General features: G+C 41.2%; 1 protein-coding gene across 4 annotated transcripts in view; it reads right to left on the bottom strand.

Annotated features, from left to right (window-relative positions):
* The window catches only part of dnah12 (dynein axonemal heavy chain 12), a 179,347-nt gene that overhangs the window by 70,554 nt on the left and 87,843 nt on the right, over positions 1-20,950 (bottom strand). For all 4 annotated transcript variants that reach the window (XM_062969868.1, XM_062969870.1, XM_062969869.1 and 1 more), the window contains 2 exons: positions 3,539-3,672; positions 1,553-1,715 (listed from right to left, as the gene is read on the bottom strand). In XM_062969868.1, the coding sequence (XP_062825938.1) occupies positions 1,553-1,715; positions 3,539-3,672 (297 nt within the window). The remainder of the gene's footprint in view (positions 1-1,552; positions 1,716-3,538; positions 3,673-20,950) is intronic.

Raw genomic sequence — 20,950 nt, 5'->3', positions numbered from 1 at the left:
TGAAAAAAAAACACAAATAAAGAAATTGCTAGGGGTTTTCTTTTACCAGAGATACCACCTCTCCAGGAAATCCTAGATGAACTTCCACTGGCCACAGAATTGCATTGGAGGACCTAGAAGTTCCTAGAGAGGTGTTCTCTCTAGAAATCTCTAGGGGCCTTTCCAGACAGGCAGGCCAGTTCTTCATTGAAGCCCCTGAAGCTCTGCTTTGGGAGCAGCACTTTCTGGGCACACTCGAAGTGGTGGCGGCGGCAGGCGGGCGGGCGGGGTCGGCGGCAGCGGCGGCGACCATCGGGTCGCTTGCCGTGGAACAAGGAAGTATTTTGTATTCTCGTGAGATTTCTGTGAGATCTCGCGAGATCTTGCAGAAATCTCACGACATCTCGCAGAAATCTCGCGACATCTCGCGAGAATACAAAATACTTCCTTGTTCCGTGGCAAGCAACCCAATGGTTGCCGCCGCCGCTGCCGGTAAGCTTGGGGTGGGGGGCGTAATTTCGAGGGGGGGCGCTCGGCGCTAGGCTGGCTTACATCCCAGGATCTGATCCCAGGTTTTCTACTTTAAATTGGATTATATAAGTCTGCATTGCCAGATAATCTAGGATAAACAGAAAACCTGGGATCAGATTTTGGGATATAGGGCCTGTCTGGAAGGGCCCTAGGTCTTCCAGAATTATAGGAGGAAGTTGCCCACTGAGTCACACTGGGAAACCTGAAGATTCCTAGAGAGAGCATTTGTAATCAAATCCATGAATACATGGAAAAATTGCTCCAGGAGGGTCCTATGGGCTGTTTGGAAACATTTTAATGCAAAAATATGTGAGGAAAACTGGCCAAAAGGTTGCATGTAGACTACGAGGTACATATATCCCATCCAGATATAACATAACACATTTATTAATTCGCTAAACATTCATCAAAATTCATTCAGATTTTCACCTACGTGAGGCCTGAATGGAAACAATTCTAGGTGAAAATCAGAACACCAATATATTGTGAATGGCCATTATTAAAATATATTTAGCTTTTTGTAATTTCTTCATTTTCATTATTTCTGACCAACATTTTGCCTATAACACATGTCCACATAGATATTTCCTACATCAGATGTAATGGAGTACAGTGTTCCATTGCTACTTTGCGTTTCACTTTTTGCACCCTCGCTGTTTCACGGGTTTTTAATAAACACTAAAATAATAGTATAAATCCTAAAATAATATTATAAATCCCTTATCCCTCTTTCTACTTCCTTCCTAAGGAGAAGCCTAAGGAAGGGAGAGAAAAGGAGGCTGAAGCAGCTTTGTTTTCACCTCACAAGGCAGCGGCAGTGGTGGGAGTGTGCATGCGCATGCTTGAAAGGCAAGGAGGGGAAAGAGACGCTAGTTGCAAACAACATAAATACAGGGTCCCTACTTTGTGGATTTTCACTTTTTGTGGGTGGTCCTGGAACGTAACCCCCGCAATAAGTGAAGGAACACTGTACTCCAAAAACCCTGAACAGCATAATGCATTCATTAGTTTTTAACAAATTCTGTTTTTATAATTGACTTACCTGAGATTCAGCAAAAGCTAGTTTGTCTAAGCCATTAGTATAGCGTTTCTTTGCCTTCATGATAGTATCTCGGTTTTGAGTTAAAAGTTGTTGAAAAGAAGCAATAAGTTCAAGATAGGACGTAGGAGTAACATAGTTATGTCGTCCCAACTGCTCCAAAAACCTGTGGCATGAAAAAACAGTCTTTCACTCTGGAAGGGACCTTTGTTTTCTTCTGGATGCTATTTTTGATTTGGGTTTTTTGGTTTTTGTATTTTTGATACTAGCTTTGTATTTTTGGCTAATGTTTTTGGAAGACTTTGAACCTGTTGACTAGTTTCTGTCCTGATTAATTTTAAATTAAAATACCAAGATAACATTAAGCTATGGAAATATTCTTACTCAAAATATCACAATAAAAAGAAGAGTGTGATTAAAAAAACCCAGAAGACAAAGCTGAATATATTCAACACAGAAAATTTAATAAACAATCTAGAAGTATGAAATTGCAGGCAGAGTTAAAATATAATAAATGATTACTGCTGAACATCCAAAACACTGAAATGCTCTTAGTTAATTCTATTTTATCTCTGTATACTATACTAGCTACCTAATAAGATGATAGGAAGCATTGGCGCTTCTATGTTAAATTCTGTATTAAATATGCTAATATAAATTTCTGTACATTTCTGACTGTTCTGTTTTATTGCAAACTCCTAGATTTAACCCAACTCAATAAAGCTAAATTGTTTTTAAATTATTCAGAATAGACATCATGTAGGATATCTGAACAAGTTTGCTGATGCGTATTTTCTATTTTTAAAAAGTAAAAGTAACTGGATAAAGCTGATAAAGGGAGAGGAAAACAATGTTTTGAACAGATAAGACTGCTATTTGCCACACAATGGAAAATAGCATACAAATAGCATACAGGCAGTCCCTGAGAGACAAACATCTGACTTACAAATGACTCATAATTAAGAACATGGACGAGACAACAGGAAGTGAGAAAAATCTACCCATAGGAAGAAAAATTCAGCCCTTAAAAAGTTATCATAGGGAAAAGGTGTATCCACTGATGCTTTTCCACCAAATCTTGCATCCACAAAACGCCAAATGTTTCAAAATCCAATTATCACAGGGACAGAAAGTGAGGTGACATCTTCTAAACAGGAGCATAGATAGCAAAACAAATGCCACAGGGGTGTTAACCCTTCTGTGTGTGTGTGTGTGTGTGTGTGTAAGGTGGTGTTACACTTTAAAATGTACCTGTTCTAATTTACATACAAATTCAACTTAAGAACAAAACTTCAGAACCTATCTTGTTTGTAACTTGGGGACTTCCTGTTTAAGTACCAGTATGATTGGTGTTTGTGCATATCTGCATATATATTAGGGAAGTGAAAAATATTGATAATTTTTCTTGTCTTTGACAAGAAAGGCTCTTTAGACAAGCTGTCAAAATGGTAAATTACAGTGATGTTTTGGAATTTTTAAACAGTTCTTTTGCAAAAATTGTATTTGCAAACCACACTGAGGTTTTCTTTTGATACAAAAACAACATTGCAACATACACTGTTTTCTGTGGAAAAATGTTTCTGTTATGAATAAATGTTTCACAAAGTATCAGAATGCAAAAAAAGCCTGAAAATGTGCAAAATGCCTCATAATCTCACCCATCCGGATTCTCCCATGACTTAAAAGATACCATTTATATATTTTTCTCCTGTAAACATTTATTTTTGTCCCAAGCTAAGGATGAATAGGTACACCCTGCAAATCCTGAATAAATACGAGATAATTAAAATGGCCTTCAAATTATACTCTTGCATCATTTCAGAGAATAATTTAATAATAATAATAATCTGTCTGAAAGATGTTAGTTTCATTTAAAAGTAGAGTTTTAGGTTGTCATGAATCAGAAATTTAATGCATTACAATTTATTCTTCCTTTGTAGTGTTACTTATTTCTATGAACCAGCATTATAAATGTATATGGAAAGATACCTTGCTGACAGTGACAACACGGATGTGTGGAAGTGTTTACAGATAGGAACAACTTCTTGACGTTCAAGTTCTGTCAGTTCAAGTCTTTCCAAGAACTTAATAGCCACACGTTCAAGAGCATCTTCAGGCCATGGCTAAAATGTAAAAATTTATACTTGCAATGACTTATTATCAAACAGCATATTTTTGATGATATCAGATAACATCCTCTATTCTGTTGGAAATGACAACCTTCTTCAAGCTTTTTCTAGTAATATGTTTATCTATTATCCTATTGCTTACTGTTTCCTGTATATATATATGTTCTGGTATGCAGCTTCCTTTACTCGATGGTTTCTGTGAAGTGATAAGAGAGGCTGCAGATCGCATGTTCTCTTTTCTCTCTCCGTTTGACTATGTGACCTGTTTTTGTTATAAGAAAGATGGCCAGATGGCACAGACTATTCTCTCAAACATATCTGAAACTGGACTGATAAGTTTTGTACCTGTGTATGCTGAACACGTGAAGGTTGTGAGTAAACCAAATATGTTATTTGTATCAAAGTCTACTTCGTTTTTTCTCTTGAGTACATGATATAAAACAAGTTGTTTTATGGGAGAGTGCATGTGTGTGTATGTTGCACACACACACACACACATATATATATGGCACTGAAAAACACTTTGAAAGCAACGTTGTTATTATGCACTGGCAAATTTCTGTTTTCTTAACAGATCAGAGATAGCAAGTTATTCAATCTAACAACTGAAACCATTGCCTTGCATAATTATATCTGGTTATATACCACAAGAGAAGATTCTACTCTAAAGGCTTTTTTGGGTCTCCTCTGAAATGTCATGCTTTTCTAAAAAGGTTATGATCTCCAAATGGTGTTTTCCAAAAGGTTATCAATGTCATTTTCCAAAATATTCCACATTCTACTTCCAACTTCAATTTTGCACTGGGCAGGTGTCTGGGATTTCTAATAATGGCTTAGCCTACAGACCTTCTTTTACCATTGCTTCTGTCCAGTAATCTCTAGAGAAAGTGATGACTGACAAATTTGCAGTAAAAATTTCTCAGGCCAAAAGCGGCCACAAGTGCAAAAGTTTAAGAAACCCAACATAGTGCATAGTCAAGTACCACACCTTTGCAAATATTTTGTGTTAATTAGGTATATGTACATGTATAGATATACATTTGAATTCATGTGTGAACAGAAGCACAGGGAGAAGTTCTTTTTTTAAAAAAAATTTATTGAGGGTTTTTTATACACAATAGGTTAAAAGGGGAGAGGGAAAAGAGAGGGGGAAAAAAAGGGGGGGGGGAAATAGGGGTTTTTTGTCAGTCTTCCATCCTCGTCACTTCGTTGTGGTTTGCTGCTTAATTCCCTTTTACATGTATTACTGGATGGATTTGTTACTTGTTACTTTTTTGCCGATCAAAATTTCTTACTTTGTTAATTAATTCTTCATTCTTTGTTGCTTGTATTCATTCTTTGTTGCTTGTATTCTTTATAAAGTGACCAATCCGTCCGTTTCATTGGTTTCCCTTTATGATGTCTAACCAAAAATGTTAATACATCCATATCCTGTATTTCATCCATCTTTGCCAGCCACTCTTCTATACTTGGAATAGTTTGTAATTTCCAATATTTAGCAAATAAAATTCTTGCTGCTGAGTTCATGTATGTAAACAAAATGTCTTCATTTCTATTAAAGTTCGTGTCTCTGTCGGTTAGTCCTAGGAGGTAATATTCTGATTTTAAAGGAAAGTTCTTTTTTAGTATTTTTTGAGTCTCTGTGTGTATCAATTTCCAAAACTTCTGGGTTTCCTCGCATGACCACCATGCGTGATAAAAGGAGCCCACCTGTCTTCTGCATTTCCAGCATTTGTTTTGGACGTTTGGGTACATTAGGCCTAATTTTTTCGGTGTGATGTACCACCTATGAAAGATTTTTAACCAATTTTCTTTTAGGTCTGTCGCATAGGTGTAATTTAGTTTGACATTCCAAATTTGTTCCCACTCCTCAAATTTGATTTGTCTTCCAACATTCCTGGCCCATTTTACCATACATGCCTTAACTGTTTCGGTCTCTGTCGACCATTCCAGCAATTTGTTGTATAGAAGTGTAATACTTTTTCTTCCATTTCTGAGTAGTTTGTCCCAGATCGTTTCGGATTCATTGAAGCCGATTTTGTTATCTTTCGTAAATTGTTCTTTTATTTGGATGTATTGGAACCAAGATATATTAGGGTACGTCTTTTTTAGGTCTTCTTGTTCTTTCATTTGGAAATGGTTCCCTCTTTTTATTAGTATTTCTTGGTATGTTGGCCATCGTTGCCACCCCAGAATTTTTCTTTGGTTGGCCTCTAGCGGAGAGATCCACATCGGTATTTTCCTATACATATATGTTTTGTATTTCTCCCATATCTTTATAATCGAGGATCGCACAAAGTGATCTCCAAATCCTTTTTCAATTTATCTTTTATCATATCCCATATAAGCATGCCAGCTCCGGCGTAGATCGAATCCTTCCAGGTCTAGCAATTTATCATTTTTCAAAAGAGCCCAATCAATCGCCCATGTCAGGGCAGATGCCTCAAAGTATAATTTCAGATTGGGGAGGCCAAATCCCCCCCTGGATTTTGAGTCTGTCATAATTAAGTTTTTAATCCTGGGTTTTTTTCCCTTTCCAGAGGAATTTTGAGATTTCTTTATTCCAGGTACTGAATATCTTGGCATTCCGAATGATGGGTAGATTTTGAAATAAGTATAACAATTTTGGAAGAATATTCATCTTAATTAATGCAATTCTCCCCAACAGCGAGATTTTTAGGTTAGCCCATTTTTTTAAATCTTTACTTATCTCTTTCCATTTTTCGAAGTAGTTGTTTTCTAATAGATGTGCATTTTTGTGTGTTATCCATATTCCCAGATATTTTATTTTGGGGGTCACCGCAATGCCTACATTTTCTTGTAATTTTTCTTGATTTACTTTTGTTATATTTTTTGTTAGTATTTTTGTCTTCTTTTTGTTAAGGTGGAAGCCTGCTAATTCGCCAAATTCTTCCAATTTGAATATCCATTTGTTTATTTGGGTTCCTCGATAATACATATAACATCGTCCGCGAATGCTCTCAGCTTGTAATCTTTTTGCTTTATTCTTGCTCCTTTTAGTTCTCTATCTTCATTGATGTTTTTTAGGAGTACCTCTAGTGCAAATATAAAGATAAGAGGCGAGAGGGGACATCCCTGACGGGATCCTTTCTCAATCTTGATTGTCTTTGAGGTTTGGCCATTGATTATTAACCTTGCACTCTGAGATTCATATATCTTATTGATCGCGTTGAAAAATTGATATCCAATGTCTATTTCTTTGAAAAGTATTTTGAAGAATCCCAATTCAAATTGTCGAATGCTTTTTCGGCGTCAATTGATAAAAATGCTAGTTCTTTTTGATGGTTTTTGTCATAATATTCGATAATGTCTAGAATGCATCTTACATTCTCTCCCATTTTCCTGCCGGGAAGAAATCCTGTTTGATCCTCTGAGATCCAGAAATTCAAAAAATTTTTGAATCTATTTGCTAATATTCCCGTGAAGATTTTATAGTCCAAATTTAGAAGAGAAATTGGGCGATAGTTTTTTACTTCTGTTAAGTCCGAATTTTCTTTTGGAATTGTGATTATGTCCGCAGTTTTCCAGGATTCTGGGATTTCTTGGCCCTGTAGGTTTTGATTCATTACGGTTTTGAAGTGGGTAATCAGTTCGTTTTGAAATGTTTTATAGAAACTTGCCGTGAATCCATCCGGTCCCGGCGCCTTGTTCCCCTTCAGCATTTTTATTGTTTTCCTTATTTCTTCGTCTGTGATTTCTTTGTTTAGTAGCTCCCGTTGTGTGTCGGTAATTTTCTCCAATTTTTGTTTACCTAAGTATTGGGCTATTTTAGAGTAATCCAGTTGTTTCTCCTTGTATAGTTGAGCATAAAATTGATGAAATTCTTCAATAATATTCTCATCATTCATGCAGATTTTGTTATTCCCTCTTATTTTCGTTATTTGATGTTGTTGTCTCTTTTTCCTTATTTTCCTGGCTAGCCAGACTCCGGGTTTATTGGCATTCTCGAAGTTGTCTTGCCTGATAAATTTTAATTTCCTAGCCGTATCCTCCAGATCTATGTGGCCTTTTTCTTTTTTCAATTCCTTCAATTGATCATGGGTTGATTTATTCTTCGGGTTCATTTTCAGCTGTTTCTCTTTTTTATCGATCTCCTTTTCAATTTCCTTTATTCTCTGGAATCTTTTTTTGTTTTTCCTAGCCTTTTGTTGAATTAAGTATCCTCTTATTACAGCTTTATATGTGTCCCAGATTGTTTGGATTTTGGTCTCTTCCTGAGTATTTAATTTGAAAAATTCGTTGGTCAGTTCTTTATATCTGTTTATGTCTTCTTCTGTTTTGATTAAGTTATTGTCCAATCTCCATTTGAAAGTAGGTGGTTTATAATTTAGGATCATTCCAATTGGGCTATGGTCTGATTTGTCCCTGGCCAATATGTTTATATCTGTAACTTTGTTTACAATTGAGTTAGTTGCCCAAACCATATCGATGCGTGACCAGGATTGGTGCCTACTCGAATAAAATGTATAGTCTCTCTTTATTGGATTATGGTGTCGCCAGGTATCTTGTAAATTAAATTCGTCTTTCATAAATATCATATTTTTGGGCAAAATTCCTCTGTCTTGGTTTCTGGATCTCCTCCCCTTTTTTGTCTTATCTAGATTGGGGTCCAAAACTCCGTTGAAATCGCCAAAAATTATTATATGTTCAATCTCTGTTTTAGCAATCTGATCCCTTAAGTGTTTGGTAAATTGTGTTTTTGGTCCGGGAGCAAAGCACAGGGAGAAGTTCTGATAACAAAAGATAACAGTGATGATGAGTGACAACTTCTATAGTATAATTCATATCATGGCTCCCACAAGGGATGGGGGTGATTGACAGGGCTCTAGCTTGAGATTCCAAGATTATGGGGGCCCACCATGGTGGATCAGCCAGCTAAGTGAAACGAACAGAAGACAAAAAGCAACTTTATAAAATATTGACTTTTTTTGTCCATCCAACTAAAATTATATATTTTATTAGACACATTACTTTATCGTCTCATCATACTGACTTTTTATTTCATCTTTGATTTATCACCATTCATGCTCTTATTTATGCCAATGGACAACACATTCCTGTTTTCATACATTCAAAAAGGAAGTCAATTGTTTTTTTAAATTTTAATACAATTGCAATACAATTGCAATACAATTGCAATACAATTGCAATACAATTGCAAATAACATCTACAATTAAAGATGTAGCATGCAATAGAAAGCAATTATCAAGTGGATGGGGTCTTTGAAATTTGTCGGCACAGGATCACCATTAATCTATTTTGTATGTAATAGCTACTGTTTCTTCAGTTGAAAGATCATTCAGCAGACTGACAAATTAATTGAAAACATGGCAAATAAGCACAACTAGTCAAGAGCAAATTAATCATCTGACAATTTTGTGCATCAAAAATCAGCTAAGCAAGTTGATTTTAATGAAGTTATTGAAAAAAAATGTGTAGACAAAAGCTAGAAAATATACTTTGAGATCTATATATATAAAAGGAGAATGGCGTCGCTCCCCCGGGCAAAACAACAAAACTAAAGGCCACCCCCAACCTAGAAAATTGACAACACAACCCCTCATCCACGTCTCTACGTTCTTACAAACAAATGACACATCCTCAACCTCCATGGGGCCAAAACAAACCCCAAAAATGGAACGCACCATCTACGCATGCCAAAGAGGCCAGCCCGCGCGCACACAGAACAATCCACACCCCTCCCTCCAACGGCCGTGAGGGAAGGAGGGCCGCAGTTGGCCCATGCCATGAGAGAGCATCCTCCTAGAGGTTGTTGTGGTGGAACTACGAGGAGGATGCTTCCCTCGGCTTCATAGGTATGAGGGGATGATCTAGCTCTCTCTGGATGAAACCAACGAGATGCCTCACCTACCATGGCTGTGAGCGAAGCCGAGCGGAGGGAAATGGCGGCCCTCTAAGGCGAAGAGAGGCGAACCGCGAGTGAGAGGACTGGCCAAGGAGGAGGAGGGGGCCAGGCCGCCAAGGCTCAGGCCCTGCCACGGCCCAAGCCCCGCCCACGCCGAGGAGCCCAGTCAGGGAGGGAAGCCGTGAGGTAAACAAGCCAGGCCGCCAAGGCCTCAAGCCCCACCTACGCCCCGCCCCATGCTCCTCTCTGATCCTCGCCCCTCTCACGAAACCAAACTCTGCCCCGTGGACTCTAGTCCACCCCCCTCTGAAAACACTGGATCGCCCCAAGCCTTGCCCCTCCAACTGAAAAGGCATAAACCCCGCCCCCATGACCCTAGCCCTGCCCCCTCCAGAGACTAGGCTAGGGTAGCCACCTGCCGATAACTGGCCTCAGGCACAGAAGTCCTGAAAGGCAGGAAAGGCCTCTGCCTTTGGGCACGGCTGACCTCAAAATCTAGACCGCAACTCAACCAGAGTCCTGCCTGGCAAGCAGTTTACCCTAATGGTCAAACTTCTCAATTAAAGTGTTGCTGTAAGTTTTTCAGGCTGTATGGCCGCATAACACACCAGGTATAATATGGTTTTATTATAGACATTGCAGTGCCAGGAGACACTGTACTAGAGGCCAAAGTGTTGGAAAATGTCATGAAATACAAAGACTTACACATGGAAATGGGATGACTGTGGCAAAAGAGAACAATAGTGGGCCCAATTTTGGTTGATGCACTTGGAGGGATTCCGAAAAACCTCAAAAAGCACAAGAAAACCCTTAATTTGGACAGAACATCAATCAATCCACAGGGTGCAGAAGGAAGGCAGCACTTCTCAGAACTGTGCACATTCTACGAAAATCCCCCTCATGCCCCAGGCTTTTGGGAAGAGCGCAATATGTACAAAGAAAGCCCAGACACTTGGACCTCATGTACATGTGTGCTCTGTTGTTATGTACATGTAATAAATAATAATATACAATATAATAATAATAATAATAATAATAATAATAATAATAATAATAATATACTTCTAATATCCCACGCCCTTTGGAACAGCCCAATATGCAGAAACAAAGCCCAGACACTTGGACCTCATGTGCATGTGTGCTATGTTGCTATGTACAAATAAATCTAAACGAGATGAGCACCAACCCCCAGAATCAGACACGACTGGACTTAATGTCAGGGGAAAACCTTTACCCTTTACCTTAACTACCACCAATTCCTCAATACTTTATTTTCCATACCAACATACTTCGCCACAGCAATGCGTGGCCGGGCACAGGTAGTCTATCTATATATATAAAAGGATTAAAAAAAATTCGGCCTAGGACAAAACAACAAAACTACACATCCCAGAAACACTACACTTGGCAACACAACCCCTCATCCATGCCTCTACGTTCATACAACAAAAAGAAAAGAAAAATAAAGTCCTAATTAGAGGGAGAAGAATAATTGTTTTTATCCAATTGCTGCCAGTTAGAAGGCTAAGCTCTGCCCACTTGGTCTCCTAGCAACCTACTCAGCCCAGGGGACAGGCACAGTTAGGCCTCACTTAGGCCTCTTCCACACTGCCTATAAAATACAGATTATCTGATTTTAACTGGATTATATGGCAGTGTAGATTCAAGGCCCTTCCACACAGCTATATTACCCATTTATAATCTTACATTATCTGCTTTGAACTGGATTATTTTGACTCCACACTGTCAGATAATTCACTTCAGTGTGCATTTTATACAGCTGTGTAGAAGGGGCCTCATATAATCCAGTTCTAAGCAGATAATATAAGATTATAAATATACAGTAGATGCTCACTTATCCAACATAAACAGGCTGGCAGAACGTTGGATGAGTGAATATGTTGGATAATAAGAAGGGATTCAGGAAAAGCCAATTAAACATCAAATTAGGTAAGGATTATACAAATTAAGCACCAAACATCATGTTATACAACAAATTTGACAGAAAAAGTAGTTCAATGCTCAGTAATACTATGCTGTAATTACTGTATTTACAAATTTAGCACCAAAATATCACAATGAATTTAAAAAATTGACTACAAAAACATTGACTACTAAAAGGCAGACTGCGTTGGATAATCCAGAACACTGGATAAGCGAATGTTGGATAAGTGAGATTCTACTGTAATATGAAATAATTACTGCGGTAATCCAGTCCAACCCAATTCTGCCATGGAGGACACAGTCCAAGAACGCCAGCCTCTGAAGAAGAAGAAGAAGAAGAAGAAGAAGAAGAAGAAGAAGAAGAAGAAGAGGAAGAGGAAGAGGAAGAGGAAGAGGAAGAAGAAGAAGAATATCATACAATCATAAGGTTAGGAGACACCCCTAAGGATCATCCAGTTCAACTTCCTTCTACCATGCAGGACAACACAAACCAAGCACTCCTGACAGATGGTCATCCAAGATCTGCACAGTAACAATACAAATCGAATCATAGAATCAGACAGTTAGGAAAGACCCCTAAAGGCCATCCAGTCCAACCCAACTCTGCCATTGGACGATATAATCCAAGCACTCCCAACAGATGGCCAGCCAGCCTCTCAATAATTATAAGAATAAGAATATCATACAATCCTAAGGTTAGCAGATACCCTAAGGTGTCATGGAACCCAGTTACAGGGCTTTGGTAATTCAGCCCTGTAACTGGGAGTCATAACATAAACAATCCCAGGAGCACCTGGCAGAAGAAGATAGAATATGCCTGGGAACTTGGGGCCGAAAGTATAAACAATTATAATTGGTCTAGTGTGTGAAAATGGTAGTAATGTGATATTGGGGGTGGGACTTGATGATGATATTTACGTGTGGTGTTACGTAGCATCAAAAGTTATAAAAATAGTTGTATGTAAACATTGGGTCATTCCTGACTTTTCCAAAGTCATGTGTTCTTCAATAAAGATTGGATTTGAGAGCAGCCATCTCTGATCTGCGTTCAGACTGATCCTTTGAAGTGAGCAGGACAATTAAGTCAGGAATGCAGTTCTCACCCTCCTGCAAATTTGCAGTGAAGTGATAATGAGCAGGGAAGGAGATCAAAGCCATGACGGAGCAAAGGGGCCTCCGCTGGGAGCTCTGCCGTTGGCAGAAGAGACATTGCAAGCCATAGCTTCCTCTACGGGGTACCCCAAGCCGGACGGCGTGACCCAGAGGATTCCCAGAGGGGGAAGAGGCGTTCCGGCGGCGGCAGAAACCAGTTGGGGATCTGGAGGAAGCATGCCGGAGACCGTGGCCCTGCGGTTATCCATCCTGGAAACTCACTTATCCAGGCTGTCGGATACCGTGGGGAGAATAGTGCCAATATTGGAAGAGAATCTCCAAAAAGAGCACATCCGATATGGCGCCGAGAGAGAGCCAAGCAAAGGAGGCGATTGGAGCCAGAGGGGACAGCGAGCTTCAACGCAGAGTCCCGCGGCGGCAAGGGACGAGGGAGACGAGGAATACTGGCAGGAGCTGGAGTTCCGAGACAGAATGGCGCGCGAAGTGGAGCGCCAGCGAGCTCTGGGAACTCTGAGGCCGCCATCTCCAACAGAGCTCCCAACCCCCCGAATGGGCGTCGGGGTGGAAAGGCCACTGGGGCCAGGGATCGGGTCCAGTGGATTTGCAGACGAAGGCGGAGAGGAGCGGGGGATCCAGGAAGAGGAGGAGGATGTGCCGTACGACGAGGAAAGGCGAGATGAGGGGGCTACAGCGAGGCCAGTATGCGGATGGGCGGAAGGGCCGACAGCGGCGGCAGACTTTCGGGAGCCGCGCAGAATGACCACCGGAGTGGGGCGCGGCGTGTTCCAAGGAGCCGCCCGAGGAAACCTGATGCAACCCTTCCCCATGCCTCCCAGACAGCATCAACGGGCCGCGGAATGGATGCCAAGAAGAGAAGATCTCAAACTGGAATACGGAGGGGAATCAGATGAACTGAACTTTTTTCTAATTAGCATCAGAGGATACATGGAAGATAATGCACATACATTCCCCTCCGAAGCAAGCAGAGTTCGAGCCATCGGCAACACACTAAAGCGAGGAGCAGCCAGCTGGTACGTGCAACTCCATGCCAGACACGACCCATGCCTGAGGTCAGTGCCCCGCTTCCTCGCCGCACTGGAAAACCGATTCAGAGACCGGCTAGAGCAATTGAGGGCTCGAGACCAGCTGAAAGGAATAAAGCAGAGGGACAAAACAGTGCCCGAGTACGCAGAGGAATTCCTACACCTCGCGGAAAGGGTACCAGAGTGGTCTGAAGTGACCAAAGTGGAGTTATTTAAAGAGGGACTACGCCCCGAGATTTTCAGCTGGGCAGCGCACAGAGATGACCCCGAAACGCTCCAGGGATGGATTCAACTAGCGGGGCGCGTTGAATCCACCCTGGCCCAAGTAAAGCGCTTCAGGAGCAGCGGCGGCCAGCAAAGACCGGTGGCGAGAGGTCGAGGAGAAACGAGGAAGCAGGAAAGACCTGGAGGGAGGCCGGGGATTCCCTCCAGAGGAGACGACAACAAACCTAAACCGGGATGCTTTGTATGTGGGAAGACGGGCCATCGAGCAGCAGAATGCTGGGCACGGAAGGGGGAGCCGCCAAAACCCTCAAAGCCCAAGCCAGCAACCGGGAGGCGTGCGGAGGAGGAGGTGCAAGCCCCAGAATCTTCAGAAAAATTGGTGAGTCGGGACAAACGCATGATAGTAGTGCCAATCTGCCTCTCGGGGCTAGAGAATCGGGCAACCTGCAAGGCATTTGTGGATTGTGGTTGTTCCAGGAATATTATAACTCCAGAGTTAGCAGGAGCGTTGAAATGCCAGCAGATGGCGCTTGACTCCCCAATTGCATTTTCGCAGCTAGACGGATCAGTTGCTACTGGGGAAGTATCTACAAAGGAAATACGGGAGGTCCCATGTAAAATAGGCAAATGGGAAGGAAGAATATCCTTTGTGATAGCCCCTATTGCCACATACCACGTAATATTAGGGATACCATGGCTCGAACAGGCAAATCCCGAAGTAGATTGGAGAGGAAAGAGCCTAGCATTTAAAGAACAGCAGACGCAATGGGAGATAAGCAAGATTGCAGAAGAGGAGGACGAGGGAGATGAAGAAGGTGAAATAGACCCACTGCTATTGCCACCTGAATACAGAGACTTTGTGGATGTGTTCAATCAGAAAGAGGCAAGTAAATTACCTCCCAAAAGGAATATAGAAGTAGAAATTGAAATAACCCCCGGAGCAAACTTACCAAAACCAAAAGTGTATCCCATGTCTGTGCAGGAGAAGGAGGAATTGAGGAAATACATTGATAAAAACCTGGCGCGGGGCTTCATTAAGCCATCCAATTCTCCTCTCGGGGCCCCAGTGTTATTCAGGAGAAAGAAAGACAACTCCCTAAGATTGTGCATTGATTATCGAAATTTGAATGCAATTACTAAGGACAATAAATACCCTATGCCCTTAGTAAAGGATTTAATTACCGTATTGAAAAAAGGGAGCATATTTACTAAACTTGATTTAATTGAAGCATATCATAAATTAAGGATCAAACCGGAAGATACTTGGAAAACTGCATTTTCCTGCGCATTCGGCCATTTTGAATATAAAATTTTACCTTTCGGTTTAAAAAATGGAGGCGGGTGCTTTATGCAGCTTATAAATGAAATACTGCACCCATTGTTGTACAGAGGGGTATTCATATTTCTTGATGATATCTTGATTGTGACTGAAGATAAGGAAAAGCACGTGAAATTGGTCCGGGAAGTTTTGCAGAGACTAAGAGAAGCAAAGCTGTACGCAAAACTGTCCAAATGTGAATTTAATAAAACTCAAATTGACTTTCTGGGGTATCGGATATCTCCAGAAGGGTTAGCTATGGATCCAGCTAAAGTATCAGATGTAAAAGAATGGGGAGTGCCTCAAACAAGGAGGCAATTGCAATCGTTTCTGGGGTTTGCAAATTTTTATAGATCCTTCATAAAAGGCTTCGCGCAAATAACTGCACCCCTTACTGAACTTTTAAAAACAAAAGGGAAAGGAGAGACAGCAAAAGTAAAAGCTCCTGGCGCCAAACTAAGTTGGACGCCAGAATGCCAAAAGGCATTTGAAACCCTAAAAGAATGCTTCACAGAAGGACCCATTCTAAAACACCCCGATATCAGGAGCCCTTTCATAATCCATTGCGATGCTTCAGACTGTGCGTATGGGGCAGTACTATTGCAAAAGGATCAAAATGGGAACTTAAAACCCTGTGGATATTTGTCCCGGAAGTTCAGCGAAACTGAAAAATGTTGGCCGATATGGGAAAAAGAGGCACTAGCCATATTAAAAGCCTTAGAATGCTGGCGACACTTTCTCGAAGGAAGCGGAATCCCATTTGAAATTTGGTCTGACCATAAGAACCTCCAGTATTTAAAGTCCCCTCGAAAATTGTCCCCCAAACAGATTAGATGGGCACAATACTTCAGCAGGTTCGATTTCCAATTAAAGTTTTTCCAGGGGAAGCAGAATGTCTTGGCAGATGCTCTTTCACGCATGCCTCAACACGAAGGAATACCCACAGCAAAAGAGGGAACAATATTCTCTGACAAACAATGGGGTTTAGCTGTCAGAACAAGAGCACAAACCCAAAAGGAGAACACTGCTATGGTTGAACTCGACGGAAAAGATAATTGGGGAAACGAGCTGAAACAGTCTTATGGAGGAGACCAGTGGATCGCATCCAATGCAGAACAGGGGGAGCAGAAGGGGGGATTTTGGTTTGTGAACAAGAAACTGTATATCCCAGCAACATTAAGGATCAAGATTTTGCATCGTTTTCACAACAACCAGAGCGCTGGTCATACAGGAATTACAAAAACAACAAAAGCAATAGCAAAACATTGCTGGTGGCCAGGGATGAGGAAGGACATAAAAAATTATGTTGTTCAATGTGATGATTGTGCCAGAAATAAATCGAGAGGAGGGAAGCCAATGGGATTATTACAAACAGTAGCAGAACCTACCAGACCTTGGGAATGTGTAGCTATGGACTTTGTGGGGGAACTACCGGTTAGCAAAGGACATCGTTATATTTGGACAGTATTGGACCTGTTTTCTAAACAGGCCCACTTCATAGCACTGACGAAACTACCATCAGCCGAGAAACTAGCTGAATTGTACATAAACCACATTTACAAACTGCATGGATGTCCCAGTAGAGTGGTCAGTGACAGAGGAGTACAATTCACAGCAAAATTTTGGGAAAAATTCCTGGAAATGCTAGGAGCAGAAAGGAGTTTAAGTTCTGCTTTTCACCCCATGACAAATGGGGCGGTAGAACGTACTCAGCAGACACTTGGGCAGTTCCTTCGAATGTACTCTAACATGAGACAAAATGACTGGTCTCGGTGGTTGGCTTTTGCAGAACTAGCTTTTAATTCGACTATACATTCAGCAACAAATAAAACCCCCTTTGAAGTAGTTTACGGGTATGAACTACAGCCTCTGCCCCAGCTGCCGAGATGGACAGAGAATGAGGGAACAGAGGCAGGGAAATGGAAAGCGCAAATGATGGAATGCTGGAGTCAAGTGACTGCATCCTTAAAAGAAGCACATAAAAAGTATAAAGTATTCGCAGACAGAAAGAGGGTGGAAGGTGATAAATTGGAGAAAGGAGATTTAGTGTGGCTAAGTACCCAAAACATCAAACTGGGGCTACCTTCGAAAAAATTGGGCCCTAAATATATTGGACCATTTAGAATACAGGGTGTTATCAACGAGGTGACTTTCCAGTTGGCATTGCCAAAAAGCTTAGGGAAAATACACCCTGTATTCCATCGTAGCTTACTGAAAAAATACATGGGTACTTTGGACAAAATGGACACATAGAATTATTGTTTTGTTTCAGGCTTGTGATGAAAGAAGAACCGAAGAGGAGGACGAAGAAAAGGAGGGCACCATGTCATGGAACCCAGTTACAGGGCTTTGGTAATTCAGCCCTGTAACTGGGAGTCATAACATAAACAATCCCAGGAGCACCTGGCAGAAGAAGATAGAATATGCCTGGGAACTTGGGGCCGAAAGTATAAACAATTATAATTGGTCTAGTGTGTGAAAATGGTAGTAATGTGATATTGGGGGTGGGACTTGATGATGATATTTACGTGTGGTGTTACGTAGCATCAAAAGTTATAAAAATAGTTGTATGTAAACATTGGGTCATTCCTGACTTTTCCAAAGTCATGTGTTCTTCAATAAAGATTGGATTTGAGAGCAGCCATCTCTGATCTGCGTTCAGACTGATCCTTTGAAGTGAGCAGGACACTAAGGATCATCCAGTTCAACTTCCTTATATCATGCAGGAGGACACAATCCAACTACTCCTGACAGATGGCCATCCAATATCTGCACAATAATAATACACATCGAATCATTGCATCAGACAGTTAGGAGACACCCCTAAAGGCCATCCAGTCCAACCCAATTCTGCCATGCAGGACACAATCCAAGCACTCCCAACAGATGGCCACCCAGCATCTCAATACTAATACTACTACTACTACTACTACTACTAATAATAATAATAATAATAATAATAATAACATAATCATCATACAATCCTAAGGTTTGGAGTGACCCCTAAGGATCATCCAGATCAACTTCCTTCTACCATGCAGGAGGACACAATCCAAGCACTCCTGACAGATGGCCATCCAGCCTCTACATAATATTTATTTATTTCCAATATTTCTACCCCGCCCTTCGCCCCGAGGGGACTCAGGGCGGCTTCCGAGGGGACTCAGGGCGGCTGAAGATGATGATGATGATGATGATGATGATAGAAGCATAGAATCCAAGAGTTTGTAGAGACCCCTAAGGGCCATTCAGCCCAACCCTTTCTACTATGCTGCAGGACACAATCCAAGCATTCACAACGCATGGACAACGTATAAATACTATACAATACTACACAGGGACATACACCCCCTCTACCCTCACCATTTTCACAGTACACAAACAACCAAATGCATACTAAACATAAAGACAACCATACAACAGACATTCAATACCAGCACTACCTCAACAATTTCTCACCAACACCACCAGACAACGCCACAGCAACGCGTGGCCGGGCACAGCTAGTAATTTTATATAATTGTAACTTTTTATTATGTACATCCATGTAAGTTTTTAATAAATATAAATATAACATTTGAGTCATCATTTAAACTAATTTGCTTTATCCTAAATCTTGAAGAGTATCACACTGCCCATAACTTTAGCAGTAGTCTTTAGCCGAAGTTCCTGGTCTGGATTCCATTTCAGGATGTGGGGGCCATGAATCATATTCACAATATTTCAGAGTATGAAAGATCAGGTAACAATAAACAGCAATCTATAAATATACGCAAATTCCATACATAGTTACATTCAACAAGATTACATGTATAGAATTTACTACATCAGCATGCTTCAAGAGAATTCAGGAGTGGGAGGAAGGATTTATAACAAAGTTCCACGTCCTAGAATGATAGAATCATAGAGTTGGAAGAGACCACACAGGCCATCCAGTCCAACCCCCTGCCAAGAAGCAGGAAAATGACATTCAAAGCACCCCCGACAGATGGCCATCCAGCCTCGGCTTAAAAGCCTCCAAAGAACGAGCCTCCACTACACTTCGGGGCAGAAATTTCCAGTGCCAAACAGCTCTCATGGTGAGGAAGTTCTTCCTGATGTTCAGGTGAAATCTCATTTCCTGCATTTTGAAGCCATTGTTCCGCGTCCTAGTTTCCAGGGCAGCATATTTGTACATGGCTATCATGTCTCCTCTCAGCCTTCTCTTCTGCAGGCTAAATATGCCCAGTTCTTTAAGCCTCTCCTTATAGGATTTGTTCTCCAGACCCTTCATCATTTTATTCGCCCTCCTCTGGACATTTTCCAGCTTGTCAACTTCTCCCTTCAATTGCGGTGCCAGTATTCCAGGTGTGATCTGACCAAGGCAGAATAGAGGGGTAGCAAGACTTCCCTGGATCTAGACACTATACTTCTATTTATGCAAGCCCAAATCCCATTGGTTTTTTTAGCTGCCACATCACATTGTAGGCTTGTTGTCCACAAGGACTCCAAGATCCTTTTCACACTTACTGTTGTCGAGCCAGATGTCCCCCATTCTGTATCTTTGCATTTCATTTTTTATGCCTAAGTGGAGTATCTTGCATTTGTCTCTGTTGAACTTCATTTTGTTAGTTTCGGCCCATCTCTCTAATCTGTTAAGATCGTTTTGGATTCTGCTCCTGACTTCTGGAGTATTAGCTATCCCGCCCAGTTTGGTGACGTCTGCAAACTTGATGATCGTGCCTTCTAGTCCTTCATCTAAGTCATTAATAAAGATGTTAAACAGAACCGGGCCCAGGACGGAACCCTGTGGCACTCTTTCCAAGATGAAGACGACGCATTGGTTAGCACCCTTTGGGTTTGTTTGCTTAGCCAATTACAGATCCACCTAACTATAGTTTTGCCTAGCCCACATTTGACTAGCCTATTTGTCAGAAAGTCATGGGGGACCTTGTCAAAGGCCTTACTGAAATCCAGATACGCTACATTCACGGTGTTCCCCGTATCTACCCAGCTCGTAACTCAAATAAAAAAAAGAGATTAGATTAATCTGGCATGATTTGTTTTTAATGAATCCGTGTTGACTATTAGCGATGGCAGCATTTGTTTCTAAGTGTTTGCAGAACACTTCCTTAACTATCTTTTCCAGAATCTTGCCTGGAATTGATTTGAGACTTTCTGGATGGTAATTGTTTGGGTTGTCTTTTTTTCCCTTCTTAAAGATAGGGACATTTGCTGTCCTCCAATCTGCTGGGACTTCTCCCGTTCTCCAAGAACTCTCAAAAATTATTGCCAGTGGTTCTGAAATAACTTCTGCTAGTTCATTCAATACTCAAGGATGTAATTGATCTGGCCCTGGGGACTTGAATTCGTTTAGAGCGGCCAGGTGTTCCTGGATAACTTGTTTCCCTATTTGGGGTTGGATTTCCCCTAATCCTTCATCCACTCCATGCTGCTGAGGTTGAGACTGGCTTTCCTTTTGTGAGAATACTGAGGCAAAGAAGGCATTAAGTAGTTCTGCCTTTTCCCTATCCCCTGTCGGCATCACCCTATCTTCTCCTCGCAGAGGCCTTATCGCTTATTTGGTGATTTCTCCCCCTTTCCACTTCTTGTGCATGTCTCTTTTAAGTCTTAGCCCAGTTAGAAGTTGGACATCCATTCTGGCTTCTTTGCACTTGTCTTATTTTTTTCTTTGTTGGCACTGTCTGCATTTGCGCCTTGAGTATTTCACTTTTGAAAAACTCCCATCCATCCTCAACTTC

The sequence above is a fragment of the Anolis carolinensis genome, chromosome 2 (assembly GCF_035594765.1).
Source record: "Anolis carolinensis isolate JA03-04 chromosome 2, rAnoCar3.1.pri, whole genome shotgun sequence".
In the NCBI taxonomy this organism is placed as follows: Eukaryota; Metazoa; Chordata; class Lepidosauria; order Squamata; family Dactyloidae; genus Anolis; species Anolis carolinensis.
This window is presented reverse-complemented; position numbering and strand designations above follow the sequence as displayed.